Below are 16312 nucleotides of genomic sequence, written 5' to 3'. Positions count from 1 at the left end.
TTAGATATTCAATGTTTATTTTGAAAAGATATTTGAAAAAGAATAGTTTCACTACATTAAAATGAGAGTTCAGTTCACCTAACAGGGTTGACTTTAAAATGAGGGACAGTCATAAATGAATCGCTAATCACATTAAATAAATAAGAATTTTCAGAATTGACTTTGTCAAAGCACCAAAATAACTAGGGTTTTACAAGGATGGTGAAAACATAAAAGAAATGTGGGGATTAAGCGGGTTCCTAGAAGTCACAGAGGGTGTCAAAATGTTGAATTTTGGCACTTTAGTTAGTCTTTATTCGTATTTAAAATCAGATGTATTGAATTATCTATGTGGTCTATATTAAAGGGCACATTTATTCATATAACCGGCTTTTAAAATTCAATATTGCCGCACAATTTCTACTTAAAATAGCAAAGGGATGCAAAAGGCACTCATTTTGTGGAACAACACTTATACCAAACCATCATGGACTGTCAAGGGGTAAAGTTCACAAGTTCATCTGATTCCATGATCATGACACATGACACATGACGACATTTCTAAATATGCACCTTACAGACCAGAAGTCCTTAATTCCAGGTGGAATTTGTCATGTTTACACGACAAATATAGTCAAAGGTGTGTTGACAGCACACACACACACGCACAACACAACTGTGAAGGTGACGAGGAGCCTGGTTGGTCTGTGACTGGTGGATCCAACAAGCTTCAGCAACAAACAGGCATATACATACACAGAGCGTTTTAGAGCAATGCAAAATTCCACCGTAAATTGTGAAATTGAGGCTAACGACGGTAGCATGATAAAAGGAGGTGTAGCATGATGTACTACAGTACCCATAATGCTCTCTAAGCATATCTGGTTTCATCTTACTAAAGACATTCCTGAAGCTGACTCGATGGTGTCCTGTCTCCTCGTTAATACAATGAGAAAGGAACCGTTGACTTGTGTTCTCCTGCCATCTACAGGCTATTCCAATGAACCATGTCTGTCAGATTAGATAGTATTGGACTGGATTGATTTAGAGTTCATACTGTAGGATTGCTGTGATAAAGTTATGGATGCTTGAAATATCTGACCCGTCTCTGATATTACATGTATCATTGCACTGACACTTCACTTAGCATCATATAGGCTACTATCTGTCTACCCTCAGTCACACTCTAGCAATCTATTTACAGTGATGGTAAATGGGTTGACCCCTATGGGATTAAATAAACACCCGGTTTCCAAAAGGTGTGCAGAGTAGACTGTCATGGTCAAATGTAATGTTGTTGTAAATTACTGCTCAGTACATTTAGCCAGGAGAGGGCGCTGTTTATCCATACATCACATCTAAAAAAATAAAACAATTCAATAAATAAACACATTGGCCAACACTACCTTGCAGTAATACGTAAATACAGCCTCTAATCTAGAAAACACTATACTGTATGAATCCTAAAGATTTAAAGTTACTCTTGGAAAAGCTGAATTTAAAATGTATTCAAACCAATATACAAGCAATACAACCAGCCAGAGATCTACACATTTACAAACCGTGTTGAAAATGATGCAAAACGAAACATTGTGTACCTGATGGGCAATAGTGAAGCAGTTGGGGTACTATCCTTTAGCTGACTGAAAAATCCTCAGCATTCCATCTATAGATATACAAACACTTGGGTAAGAAATAAAGGACCTGGTATTGCTGACAGCTTTAAATGTTATCTTACATTTTCCTTAATAGCTAGCCTAAACGCACTTTGTGAGTGACAGTTGACAACCTGCCAAGCAATACTGCTTGGTCTTCATGAAAAATATCCTTTCTAGCTTTATGTATATGGTCATTAAACTCACTGGGAATATCACAACACAATATTTCTCCCCTTATATATATATATATATATATGAGAGAGAGAGAGAGAGAGAGAGAGAGAGAGAGAGAGAGAGAGAGAGAGAGAGAGAGAGAGAGAGAGAGAGAGAGAGAGAGAGAGAGAGAGAGAGATTTGTTCTTCCACTTGACCACATGAACTATTGTCTCATGTTGCTGGATACAGTTTGAAAATATGGTAGGCCTGCTTGTAGCTAGGTACAATCGACAAACCCATTGGGTATATGAAAGCCTAGTGGTCCTTCTTAACTTCAGACTGACACTGGTACCTACAGTATCTTGCTGGACTCTGACTATGGTTTATGAGCTAAACAGAATTAGAGGTGCATCTCACAACATAAGACACAGACCAACAGTTGACACCTTCATGGGCTTTCCAATAAAAGCATTATGCAATGTACTGGAAAATAAGAGAGAACAGCAGAACAATTCGAGGAACACAGAACACAAGTAGCAGTAGCGACCCAACAGAGAAGCAGCCTGTTTCACACAATTCGGACACTTTATAAGTTGACAAAAATAAAACATAATTCATATGACATTGGAGAGGTCCAAATGTTGCAGGGACTGCCTGTGCATTGTGGTGTGTGTGTGTGTGTGTGTGTGTGTGTGTGTGTGTGTGTGTGTGTGTGTGTGTGTGTGTGTGTGTGTGTGTGTGTGTGTGTGTGTGTGTGTGTGTGTGTGTGTGTGTGTGTGTGTGTGTGTGTGTGTGTGTGTGTGTGTGTGTGTGTGGATAGAAGATAAGGTGTCAGCAATGTTTCTGATAAGTGGTCAGATCTGTGTATTTGACAGTGTGTAGCGCAAAGTGTATAGACCCGCAAGACTCAATGTTATGCATGTTTTTCAGGTAAGGTCCATGACATCGGGCTGGGGAATGGGGTGCTGGGTTTGAAGGGTAACATAACAGGGCCTTCAGATCACCTCTCGGTCTGCAGAATCTTGCCGGTTGGGGAAGATGTGAAGCTGGGGTTGTTCGATGCCATCGTTGTGGAGGTCCTCCTGTTTCTGCAGACCGTGGAGTTTCAACACCAGCTCCTTGATGAAAACCTGCGTGAGCAGGGAAGAAGGGCAATCGGTCATCACATGAAACATGCTCAGAACGGATACAGTGAGAGGCCGTGATACACAGAGTTGGTAATGTTGAGCAATTCACAGTGAAACAACAAGGGAACATGTTTCAGAGATAGCACTTCATTCATTTGGGGGGGGGTGTCAACATGGCCTGTCAACCCATAATGGACAGGCTAAGTAATGCTGATCACAAAGGATACAGGGACAGTGTGAAAGAGGGACAAGACTAGCATTGTCGGCTACTATATGCGGAGTTATCATTAGTTATAAGGAGGTGACAGAGAGAGAGAGGGAGGAAGGCGGCGTTGTAGTACTGGAGTTTAGGACTTGGACTTAGCTCAAGTCACACTTTCATGACTTGGGTGGGACTCAACCCAGACTTGATCAGTGGTGATTTTGATCAGTGGTGAATCCCGAAATCAGGAAGGAATAGGCAGGAAAAATCCAGAATCCTCCAACCAGGACTTCTGGAAAACCAGGGAATGTCTTGAAATGTTGATACCTTAATAATGACATCAGCATAAACCTGTTACCTGATTGGTCCATTACAATGACATTGTAACCCTGTTCTCTGATTGGTCTCTTCGCCGTGACAGTCTATATACTCAGTCTCGGGAACATTCATGGCATAAAATACTACCCAAAACCATCTTAAACATATTGTTAGATATTACTATTGTTTATAGACTTCCTCACTTACCTCTGTGTTATTGCAGGTGTGAAACATTTCCTGGAAAAAAATAATAACCAAATAATGATTTTAGTTCAACTGGCCAACCTGCTGTTCAAACAATATATTTTCAACAGCAACCAAATCTACAGCTATTACTGCAAGTCCCACAATCAAAAAACAGTACAACTTGTTCACACAATTTTGAAGTTGATCAAATGATAATGTCTTCAGATGATTTTGCTAGTGGGTAGTACAGTTCACCTGGAGCCTGTGAGTTCTCTCCTCGTCACTCTTCAGGTCTAACAGCTCGTCGATGTTCACCTCCTCCGGCATCTCCTCCTCCTGGGGACACAAGGTGACAGAGGGTCAGTCAAACTGTCCACCCATCCACCACTACATCCTATAGCTGTATGGTAGGACTCTGCCCAGGGCATCCTCCACGAAACTCTGCCCAGGGCATCCTCCACGAAACTCTGTCCAGGGCATCCTCCACGAAACTCTGCCCAGGGCATCCTCCACGAAACTCTGCCCAGGGCATCCTCCACAAAGCTCTGCCCAGGGCATCCTCCACGAAACTCTACCCAGGGGCAGTATACTAACATAGAGCTATCACATACCCCATTATATGTAAGGGACAGGCTCAGATACGAGCATATAATATATAGGTCACTCACTAAATGGACAAAAATACAGGTCTTGCCTTGAGTTCTGAGTTGCGTGGGTCTTACAGACACAGAGGAAAAAGCTGCGCGTGTTTTTAGAGCGCAACACCCAGAGATAGTCACAGACCCTGAAGCACTGCAGTGTGTGTGTGTGTGTGTGTGACCGTCCATGTCGGCTGTTGAGTCATCATATGCATGATGCAGAATGCTTGATGTGTGGACTGGCAGTTAAGGGCTAAGGATGATTTGGGAAGGAAATATATATTATTTAGTTGGCTGCGCCGCTGTTGGAGTCGGCCATCAAAGTGCCTCCATAAATTGTAGGATTTAGTTTCAGAAGGAACACTGCATGTGCCTTTGAGGAGAAGAGAGAAAGGGAGAGACAGAAGAGACAGAAAGAGTGGGGGAGGGAGAAGAGAGAGAGAGAGAGAACGAACCCCCACCCTGGCTACTACTAGTCTAGGTATGCTGTAAGGACGGAAGCCACCACCATCAAGGCCAGACATTCTCCATCACAGATAGAATCCATTACGCTTTCTCACGGCCTCCTAAATCGGTCACACTCAAACAGTGCATTCAGCTCCCCCCCCCAAAAGCCTCAGAGGAAAGCAGAGACTATTTGTATAACAGTCTAAGCACTTACTTCATTTGGGACATTTTCGCAGATCATTAACTACACTGAACAAAAATATAAAAACCGCAACATGCAACAACTTCAAAGACTTTACTGAGTTTACAGTTCATATAAGGAAATCAGTAGATTGAAAATCAATTCATTCAGCCCTAATCTATGGATTTCACATGACTGGGAATACAGATATGCACCTGTTGGTAAAAGTTACCTTTAAAAATAAAAAAGGTGGATCAGAAAACCAGTCAGTATCTGGTGTGGAAGAACTGAGACATTTTCAGCTTCCAGGAATTGTGTACAGATCCTTGCAACATGGGGCCTTGCAGTAACTGAGCTAATCGACTACCGCCCCGTAGCACTCACTTCCGTCATCATGAAGTGCTTTGAGAGACTAGTCAAGGACCATATCACCTCCACCCTACCTGACACCCTAGACCCACTCCAATTTGCTTACCGCCCAAATAGGTCCACAGATGATGCAATCTCAACCACACTGCACACTGCCCTAACCCATCTGGACAAGAGGAATACCTATGTGAGAATGCTGTTCATCGACTACAGCTCAGCATTTAACACGATAGTACCCTCCAAACTCGTCATCAAGCTCGAGACCCTGGGTCTCGACCCCGCCCTGTGCAACTGGGTACTGGACTTCCTGGCGGGCCGCCCCCAGGTGGTGAGGGTAGGTAACAACATCTCCAACCCGCTGATCCTCAACACTGGGGCCCCACAAGGGTGCGTTCTGAGCCCTCACCTGTACTCCCTGTTCATCCACGACTGCGTGGCCATGCACGCCTCCAACTCAATCATCAAGTTTGCAGACAACACTACAGTGGTAGGCTTGATTAGGGAGGAGGTGAGGGCCCTCGGAGTGTGGTGTCAGGAAAATAACCTCACACTCAACGTCAACAAAACTAAGGAGATGATTGTGGACTTCAGGAAACAGCAGAGGGAACACCCCCCTATCCACATCGATGGGACAGTAGTGGAGAGGGTAGTAAGTTTTAAGTTCCTCGGCATACACATCACAGACAAACTGAATTGGTCCACCCACACAGACAGCATCGTGAAGAAGGCGCAGCAGCGCCTCTTCAACCTCAGGAGGCTGAAGAAATTTGGCTTGTCACCAAAAGCACTCACAAACTTCTACAGATGCACAATCGAGAGCATTCTGTCGGGCTGTATCACCGCCTGGTACGGCAACTGCTCCGCCCACAACCGTAAGGCTCTCCAGAGGGTAGTGAGGTCTGCACAACGCATCACCGGGGGCAAACTATCTGCCCTCCAGGACACCTACACCACCCGATGTCACAGAAAGGCCATAAAGATCATCAAGGACAACAACCACCCGAGCCACTGCCTGTTCACCCCGCTATCATCCAGAAGGCGAGGTCAGTACAGGTGCATCAAAGCTGGGACCGAGAGACTGAAAAACAGCTTCTATCTCAAGGCCATCAGACTGTTAAACAGCCACCACTAACATTGAGTGGTTGCTGCCATCACACTGACTCAACTCCAGCCACTTTAATAATGGGAATTGATGGGAATTGATGTAAAATATATCACTAGCCACTTTAAACAATGCTACTTAATATAATGTTTACATACCCTACATTATTCATCTCATATGTATACGTATAGACTGTACTCTATATCATCTACTGCATCTTTATGTAATACATGTATCACTTGCCACTTTAAACTATGCCACTTTGTTTACATACTCATCTCATATGTATATACTGTACTCGATACCATCTACTGCATCTTGCCTATGCCGCTCTGTACCATCACTCATTCATATATCTTTATGTACATATTCTTTATCACTTTACACTTGTGTGTATAAGGTAGTAGTTTTGGAATTGTTAGTTAGATTACTCGTTGGTTATTACTGCATTCTCGGAACTAGAAGCACAAGCATTTCAATACACTCGCATTAACATCTGCTAACCATGTGTATGTGACAAATAAATTTGATTTGATTTATCTTGCTGAAACATGAGGTGATGGCAGCGGATGAATGGCACGACAATGGGCCTCACGATCTAGTCACGGTATCTCTGTGCATTCAAATTGCCATTGATAAAATGCAGTTGTGTTCATTGTCCGTAACTTATGCCTGCCCATACCATAACCCCACCGTCACCAAGGGGCACTCTGTTCCCAACGTTGACATCAGCACACCTCTCGCCCCCACACTACACCATACAAGCCATCTGCCCGGTACAGTTGAAACCGTGATTCCTCTGTGAAGAGCACACGTCTCCAGCGTGCCATCGAAGGTGAGCATTTGCCAACTGAAGTTGGTTACGACGCGGAACTGCAGTCAGGTCAAGACCCTGGTGAGGACGAGGATCTTGCAGATGATCTTTCCTGAGATGGTTTCTGACAGTTTCTGACGAAATTGTGTAAACGCACAGTTACATAAGCTGTCTGGGTGGCTGCACTCAGAAGATCCTGCAGGCGAAGCTGGATGTCAGGGTCCTGGGCTAGCGTGGAAACATGTGGTCTGTGGTTGGACGTACTGGATGTTGGACGTACTGCCAAATTCTCTAAAACGACGTTGGAGGCAGCTTATGGTAGAGAAATGTACGTTAAATTCTCTGGCAACAGCTCTGGTGGACCTTCCTGCAGTCAGCATGCCAATTGTGTTGTGTGAAAAACTGCACAATTTAGAGAGGCCTTTATTGTCCCCAGCACAAGGTGCACCTTTGTAATGATCATGCTGTTTAATCAGCTTCTGGATATGCCACACCTGTCAGGTGGATGGATTATTTTGGCCAATTAGAAATGCTCACTAACAGGGACGTAAACAAAATTGTGCACAACATTTTAGAAAAATAAGCTTGTTGTGTGTATAGAACATTTCTGGGATCTTTCATTTCAGTTCATGAAACATGGGACCAACACTTTACATGTTGTTTGTATTTTTGTTCAGTATAAAATGCTGTCGTCACCAACACACTCCTTATCTAAACTTCGTATCTCATGCTGAACAGCATTCCAAAGTGATTTGTAGCCAAACACTGACCAAGAGTCGCATGGTGAGATTCCATCTTATTTATTTTTCCCTTGGGGCAAGTCTGCTCATTGGCACAAACAGCACATTCAAAGGGCATTATTCATGATGTGCTGCTATCAACATACTGAGCCAAAAATGAACCCTGATCGGTTTTTATTGCCCTTTTTGGAAAAGGCAGAGATTCTTTGAATAACAAAATATGGAAATTGATGAAGACGACTGCAAATATCACTGTAGACTAGACGGAAGGCTGTCTTCAGAACCTAATCCAAACACCAACCGCAGTACACAAAAAGATGGCATGGTTGTGATGTGTGACGTGTTGACTAGTGACACTCACACAACAGGCCATAGAGTTCAGTCTGACCTGAATGCTCAGCAGTAAGGTTAACCTGCCCCATTGGGGTCTGTCTGTGGGTGTCGTGGGGGCGGACGACTTAGAGATTCTGATGCCGGTAGTGTAAAGGTCCGTCCAGGAAAGATCCAAGCAGCCCCTTCCTACCCAGGCATCCCTGACCTTTCTTTCAACTCCAAATGCCAATGAAATACTGTCTCATATTGCCCACACAGACACAGACATAGACAAACACAGCCACATGAGCAAGTCCACAAACAGTCTCATACACGTACCACACAGACTTAACAACGTGTGTAATACATGGCATTGTAATATACATGTAGTAAAACGACACTGTGGGCATCAGCAGATCTATTCTGTAAAAACATCTTAATTCATACCATAACATCAAAAATAATTATTGTAATGCTTAATTATACATGCTGTATATTCACCAATTAAGCAAACGCATAGCTCATTTTCCGCCTCTCTCATCTCATCCTTGCTGGCAGCCGCTATAACGAGTACTAGTAATGCTGGGGTTAGTGAGCAGCTACAAATCACATTCCTGGAAGTGTTGAGTAAACACAGCCTCCATGTGGGACCAACATGATGTGTCAGGCCTGTCGGGATGAGTTAGTCACTGATGCAGTGCTTTTATTGGGATTCGACTGCTTTCATTGTCCCATGTCTGGGTTGCACATTATCCTTAGGTTGCATTAAAATTTTCTGTGAGGGGGATGTGTGATGTCAGGTGGGCTAATGTGTCCTATACTTGTATTTTCTTGAGTCCTATCTTACTTGTGCAGGAGGCTAATAGTAAAGATGAGCAGGCAGGTGTACAGATAGAGCCCTCCTACGAGAATAATGCCATTTTTAGTCAATTTTCTTTTGTAACTTTAAATGCAATGAATTGCCCATCAAAGTAGATCATTTCTCATAAATGTGTGAATCTAGAGTCCCCTCCCTACCCTCTCTTCCTGCATACATGAGTTTGACATGAATACCGCCAGTAGTAGGTTCCAAGCCAAATCTAGTTAGCTTGTTTTGACAGCATAGCTAGCTAGCTAGCTAGCTGCTATGCTTTTTGCCAGTCCTGTCTAGCGAGGGTGGGTTTGGGCCCATAGGCGACGTTGTTGCCACTGATGTCTGCTGAGGACCTGCCTTACAACAGGCCTTCAAGCCCTCAGTCCAGCCTCTCTCAGCCTATTGCGGACTGTCTGATGGAGGGATTGTGCGTTCCTGGTGTAACTCGGCAGTTGTTGTTGCCATCCTGTACCTGTCCCGCAGGTGTGATGTTCGGATGTACCGATCCTGTGCAGGTGTTGTTACACGTGGTCTGCCACTGCGAGGACAATCAGCTGTCCATCCTGTCTCCCTGTAGTGCTGTCTTAGGTGTCTCACAGTACGGACATTGCAATTTATTGCCCTGGCCACATCTGCAGTCCTCATGCCTCCTTGCAGCATGCCTAAGGCACGTTCACACAGATGAGCAGGGACCCTGGGCATCTTTCTTTTGGTGTTTTTCAGAGTCAGTAGAAAGGCCTCTTAAAAACTTTTTTTTAACCTTTATTTATTTAGGCAAGTCAGTTAAGAAGACATTCTTATTTTCAATATCTGTCTAGGAACAGTGCCTTGTTCAGGGGCAGAACAACAGATTTGTACCTTGTCAGCTCGGGGATTCGATCTGGCAACATTTCTGTTACTAGTCCAACGCTATAACCACTAGGCTACCCTGCAGCCCCTTTAGTGTCCTAAGTTTTCATAACTGTGATGTTAATTGCCTACCGTCTGTAAGCTGTTAGTGTCTTAACGACCTTTCCACGGGTGCATGTTCATTAGTTGTTTATGGTTCATTGAACAAGCATGGAAACAGTGTTTAACCCCTTTACAATGAAGATCTGTCAAGTTATTCGGATTTTTACGAATATTCTTTGAAAGACAGGGTCCTGAAAAAGGGACGTTTCTTTTTTTGCTGAGTTTAGCTAGGCTATGCTGTCAAAACAAACAAAGTAGCTAGCTGATTCATGTAGCCTACATTTGTGATGATCAGATGATATAGCACACCCCAGTATTTCTAGAAATTATACTTTTAACAAACTCCCTTTCATCAGTTCTAGTTTAGCCTGCAGTGTTTTAACAGACACACATACAGAGAGAGAGCCACGGAGAGACACACACAAAGAGAGAGAGAGAGAGAGAGAGAGAGAGAGAGAGAGAGAGAGAGAGAGAGAGAGAGAGAGAGAGAGAGAGAGAGAGAGAGAGAGAGAGAGAGAAACATTCCACCCAGTTCAGCATCAGTGGAGGGCTCCAAGGCAGCAATTTAGTCCACATCACTTCCAGGCCAGTGGGTTGAGGGTAATGTTTTTTTTGTTTGCTTGGGTACTCTGGTTGGTAATGTAGTCCACTGGTCCCTGTGTCCAGATGTGCACCTGTGTTCATTTCTGTGTAATGTTTTCCATAGCCAACACCCTGATACAGTAAGTGGCCTGTCCCACACTGGTGCAATATAAATCTGGGTCAAAATACCATGTCAGGTTTATCTGAAGACTGACAGAAACTAAACACATTTACAAGTGAAGCGACCACACTTTAAATGTACACACATTTACAAAATTGCCATAACCCATTGAGGTGGAAGGACATAAACAATAAAAATAACTGAAACCAATCAATACATACATGAACCATTCAGCCTCAAGACAGTACACTTCACCGATAATGAGCACGAGGGTCAGTTTGTGTACATCTTGTTATAACCCTCAGCTGTTGGATTTACTTCAGAGCAGTACTGACAGACTGCTTATCTGGTTTCACTCAATTCCCCCCCTCCATTGCATATCCCGCAACAGGCAAACTTCTAAACGCAGAAACACTACAGTCTCTATCTACCCCTGATATCCTACATTAACATATACATTTCCAGAGTCACGCTCCGTCAAAATCGCTTGTCTGTCCCACTCACTTCTCTCCCACATTCCCATCCTCTTTACTGCCTGTATGACATGCTATTACACATCTCTCTCTCTCTCTCTCTCTCTCTCTCTCTCTCTCTCTCTCTCTCTCTCTCTCTCAGGGCAGACGGTCATCCCCTGCTGTCACTTTCTAACAAGTCATTACTATTCAAAACATCGTGACTAGTTTTTACCCGATGCATTCCCACAGTTCCTCGGTGCTACAGCACATAAACATCATATTAATTCGGAACATTTTTTTCCTTTCAATTAAGACCAAGACAACTCGGTGACGGGAGTTTCTTACTAATTAGTGACCTTAAATTCACCATTCAAAGTACAAGGGAGGAGCGAAAACCCGGCAGGCACCGGGGCCTCTGTGGAATGAGTTTGACACGTTGAAACTACTATTAATTACAACATCTGGTCTGAACACTACCAAAACGTCTCATTGTCAAGAATGTAAAGGAAAAATATGGGTTTAGTGCTGTCAGTGAAATCGTGGTTATTGATTGTGTGGTTATTGACTTCATATCAAATGATTGCGATATGAACGGGCACAGCGAGATTTCCAATAGAGGTTCTCCCTACACCAGGAAATGGGGCTGGTCATCAGTTGATTGATGGCTGTTTATCTCATCTACATATGCATGCAAATTAAACGCATTCCCATTAGGTTATTCATTCGTCAACTAAATTGTGGGCAGGTGCTTTGGTTCAAGATAAACGCAATTATGTCATGTTATTTGAGTCTTATGAAATTCATTTCCACGTCGTCGACAAATTGCATTCGTCGGGGAACCAGCTGTTATAGATCATTTGCCATAGATATTTCACATCCATTAGATATTGATTGTTGCTACAAAATAAACTACAGCACTCTAAAATCCTTAGTTCTCTGATGTTTTTCTCTCCCAGTTTGCAGTGGTAAATTGCATAACAACTGGCTGTCACATCTGTGTGGTTTAGTGGGCCGTGATGACTCAATAGAACGGTAATAATGACTGGGTGTAGTCGTGGGACGGGATTAAAAAGTGAAAAGACTCCGAGCCTGGGACACAATCACGCAGATAGCAAAACACTGCGGGGGTCTTAATCTGGGCCTCCGATTGTGCGTTGATACAAGACTAATGGCCCTTGATAATGGGCCAAGCGATGCGCTACATTCAATGCTTCAACAACAGGCTCAGTGATTGGGGGGGGGGGGGGGGGGGAGTTGGGGGAGCTGGGGGGGGGGGTATTCTCTTTGTGCTCTTTGGTGACATATGGGACCTTCACTTCCCCTAAGCCACCATCCCCCCCATTCATAAGAATCATCCCGGAAAACAAAGATGTCATCAATCAATAACTGGGATAGTTAGCGTCCGTTCAGGCCTGGTCAGGGGGTTTTCACGTTGCAGGGCCAGCCAGGGTGGGCTTTGGTGTAGCAGGAAATGAGTATGGGGGAGATCTGATTACACCGTAATTACACATGCTTGCTCCACTATCAGTAAAGCAATTAACTAATTAACATAGATATAAAGCTGTGGCCATGTGTGTGTTTATGAGAAAGCAAGACATTGAGTGTGGTTACTGTATCCATCCACGAGAAACAGAATGGTACAGAACATCAAACTGTCATGATCAAATGCAATATTTCTATATTCTCTATTATTTAAGTATGTGGAGAGACGCTATAATATATATATATATGATGGCTCACTGAGGCAGCTTTTACTGTCATTGTGGTTGTATAATGGTCACTACAGAGACATCCCCCTGTGAGAGAATTGCTTTAACTCCTGCCATTGGGTAGCATCTGTCAGGTGGTGGCCTTTGCAGTAGACACTGAGTTTTTACTACCATGTTTTATTACTGTGTTATGATTTGGATGTAGAAAATAGATGCTGAACAACAGACTGCTAATTGCTCTGCAGAAAAAAAGAGACCCACCCAGAAGGCTTTAGACTCAAATAGGTCAACACAGGGCGTCTAGTTTCTATAGCATTCTAGTTAAATACCTTCTGAGCAGGAGATGGTTGTGTCCGATGGAGAGATTATTGGTATGGAATAACCCTTAACATCTGCACCTTGCACCGACCCCATCCTTACATCAACCATCGTCTCCAACCCTGCCTACTCACACAGCCACCACCATGCAGTGCCATGGCCCAATGCCCACCAACATCCTCTGGTGCCCCTGCCCTCGTTGATGATGCCACACACCACACCAGGTCCCCCAGGGTCCTCCTGTTTTGTCAGCCAGAAGCCCATAAACCCTCAAGGCTGTCCATGTAAAGCAGCAAAGACTCAGCGACCTGGCCAGCCTGCCACAGACCTGTTATATTTCTGGGAGCACTTTCAATTGGACCTCTGATCTTTTCCATGTCACCCCTGGCAGCGAGACAGCCTTCCCCACTCCCCGGGAGTATAATGTCCTCCAATGACCATCCATATCCTTACATACAACCCTCACATACAACAGGAAGGGAACAACATGAAGGGAATCTACCATATCTACTTGTGTATTTTGCATTTGATGTCCGAGTCTATTTTTGTGCTATGAAGTGTGATAATATTTCGTTCAGCTAATAAAATTCATCAGACAATACCCACATGTCCTTAATGAATGCAGAGAAGGAAATTGACATGGGCTTAAAAGGGTGTAAACTGAAAACAAAGCTGGACATGGTTAACCTTGTTGTCCTGTGCATGTGCTCCATGGCCTTGCTAATGGCTTTGTCGTTTATGCTAATCCCATCTTCTTCTGGTGACTCAGACGTGTTTGCTTGAGGTATTAGCTAAACGGACAAGTGTCCAGTTAATAGTGTCTGATAAGAAAACACTTGCACAATACTATTCATCTGATTCGATGAGACCACAAATTTACCATTATGGCAGGCAGTGTTATAACTCGACAGTCATTCCGCACTATGCCTAGAAGGCATCTATCTACACATCCTTGATTCATCGAATGTCAAGCAGACAAGGCGCAGGGAGACAAGGCAGGCAACCCCCCACGTAAAATGGATTAACGTCGTAGCCACATCCCAGACCGCAAGGGACACTAGGCAGTACAGAAAAAACGACTCCAGACACATTTTGTGAATAGTTTTACTTACATATCTCGAGGAGACTGAAAATACGCAATCGCTGCGTAACCGCTGTACCCAAATACGCCAAAACCCGATATATTCATTATAGTGATTTAAGTCCAACTGAAGAGTGATGTGCAGCGCTACAGTGGATTGCGTACCCCGTGCCAAATTCGCTTTATTTCATGCAGTGGACACTGATGCTAAACTGAATAATTGTTTTGCGTAAAACCCTTTTTGTATTCTTACAATAAGTCAAATAAATGTTTCCCATTGTCTATGTATGTGACTGTATGCGTAGCCTATCAATATAAATCCGTTTAATTTCAAATAGATGGGACTCACCCTGCCCACATAGAGCTCGTCCAGACTACAGTCAATCCACTTCTCCACATCCAAGCGTCTTTGGAGCTCCTTTCTGTTGTACTTTACCGTGACCCGTGCTTGCCTCTTCTGCAAGCTAAGCCCCGGGTCCCTACCTGGACCCCTACTCGGGGAATGGACCTTGTTGTTACATCTCCTCCCGACCCGGTTCGCAGCCATATCCACTTTGGATGACAGACACGTGCAGACTATGAACCAAGGGAGTTATTAAAGAAGTGCACGATCGTTGGCAATAGTAGCGCACTGGTGAAGAAATCGGCAATGGGTCCTAGCGCCACACCTTACAGACCCGGGTAACTGTTTATTTGATTGAGATTAGCTCTAAAGAAGTTCTACACTTTCTGAATTGTGTGACAAGAATTCGCCAGAATGTGAGTGACGGAGTATTCTGGGGAAATTACAATGACTCACCACTATTTATATTTATTTAGCCTACAAATAGGAAAGTCGAAAAGTTCAAGGCCTATTACCATGGACAGCAACATTGAGGGCTTTCACCGTTGTAATGGAGTCAACTGGGTCGGACTTCCAACTTCATTGGCTGATGAAGGTGATCAGCCAATTAAAGAAAGAAGAAAATGAGCTACTTCATATTGGAGATGCCTCAATGGCGCTGCCCATGCTGTCACAGACGCTAATGATGGCACAGATACAAAGATGAATCCTCTATGTGTCTCAATGAGGCCTAGTGGCATAGGCTATTCACATCACACCCTATGAGGTCCGGAGCCTGCTGCTTTTCTGTTCTACCTGATAATTAATTGCAATTAATTGCATCATCAGTTCCTGATCAGAGGGGAATAATGGGGGAGGGGGGGGGGGGGGGCAGTGGAACTGGTATCATGGTCCAGATTGCATTTCGAGGGGCCTAGTGCTACACTCTGGATTTACCTACAGGACGGCAGCGCTCCAGAAACAAGGTTGGAAAACCCCGAACTAGATGGTTACAGATTCAACACCAATGTCCCGAAGGGAAGAAATAATATTTGGTCCAGCAACAGGAGGGTTACTGGCATCAGTCCTAAATGCCATCCCCTGCCGTTGTGCCCTTGTACAAGGCACCTAAAACTCCAACCTTTGAGTGTTTCTGTCTTCTTTTCTGTCGACTAAGGCAAATGGATCAATCAAGTTGTCTTCTTCCTCTACTACATCCACCCCCCTGTGCTCAAAAGCCCGCCTTCGTTATAAACACAGCTGCCTGTAGTAGATATGATAATACGGATTATTTACTGGTGTACTAAAAGCCATTTGGTTTTAGGTTATACCCAGGGCTGCACCATGCAATAAACCCTGTTTGCAGCCTACTGCCTTATTTACTCATGTCTGTTAGTTTGCCCTTGCTGTAAAAACCTGGACTTTGACTCATACAGACATCCCTATTCACACACTTCTAAACAGCATATTTTTTTTTAAACATAACTAATACGACATTGAACCTACTACTAGAGGACGCTTGCAGCTGGTATTGTCCGCTCACCTTTCCAATCACCAAACACTGGAAAGCATGAACAATGTTATTTCACAACCTTTTATAGTAGACTTGTGACAGGCTTTTATCCTAAGTAAGAATTTAAATCAACTTGCCCAGTCTGGTATTTCTCGTACTTTGTTGTTGCTCTTGCCTGC

General features: G+C 43.8%; 1 protein-coding gene across 2 annotated transcripts; it reads right to left on the bottom strand.

The window, feature by feature from the left end:
• Positions 1-15036, bottom strand: LOC135546169 (protein phosphatase 1 regulatory subunit 14A-like). Of its 2 annotated transcripts, none has more exons than XM_064974365.1 (4): positions 14648-15007; positions 3881-3961; positions 3647-3676; positions 1-2922 (listed from the first exon to the last, which is right to left on the bottom strand). In XM_064974365.1, exons 1-4 carry the CDS (start codon positions 14843-14845, stop codon positions 2788-2790), a joined length of 444 nt encoding a protein of 147 aa, XP_064830437.1. In that variant the 5' UTR covers positions 14846-15007; the 3' UTR covers positions 1-2787. The 2 variants fall into 2 exon arrangements, with proteins under 2 accessions (XP_064830437.1, XP_064830438.1); XM_064974366.1 differs by lacking the exon at positions 1-2922 and adding an exon at positions 3083-3448 and having other exon boundaries at positions 14648-15036.
• Positions 15037-16312: the final 1276 nt, after the last annotated feature.

Source organism: Oncorhynchus masou, chromosome 9 (assembly GCF_036934945.1).
Source record: "Oncorhynchus masou masou isolate Uvic2021 chromosome 9, UVic_Omas_1.1, whole genome shotgun sequence".
NCBI classification, from domain to species: Eukaryota; Metazoa; Chordata; class Actinopteri; order Salmoniformes; family Salmonidae; genus Oncorhynchus; species Oncorhynchus masou.
This window is presented reverse-complemented; position numbering and strand designations above follow the sequence as displayed.

Coding starts and splice junctions, on each gene's coding strand:
- LOC135546169 (XM_064974365.1), bottom strand. CDS start 14,845: ATGGCTGCGAACCGGGTCGGGAGGAGATGTAACAACAAGGTCCATTCC. Junction 3,962..14,647: donor ACGAGCTCTATGTGGGCAGG/GTGAGTCCCATC, acceptor TTGTGTCCCCAG/GAGGAGGAGATGCCGGAGGA. Junction 3,677..3,880: donor AGAGAACTCACAGGCTCCAG/GTGAACTGTACT, acceptor ATTTTTTTCCAG/GAAATGTTTCACACCTGCAA.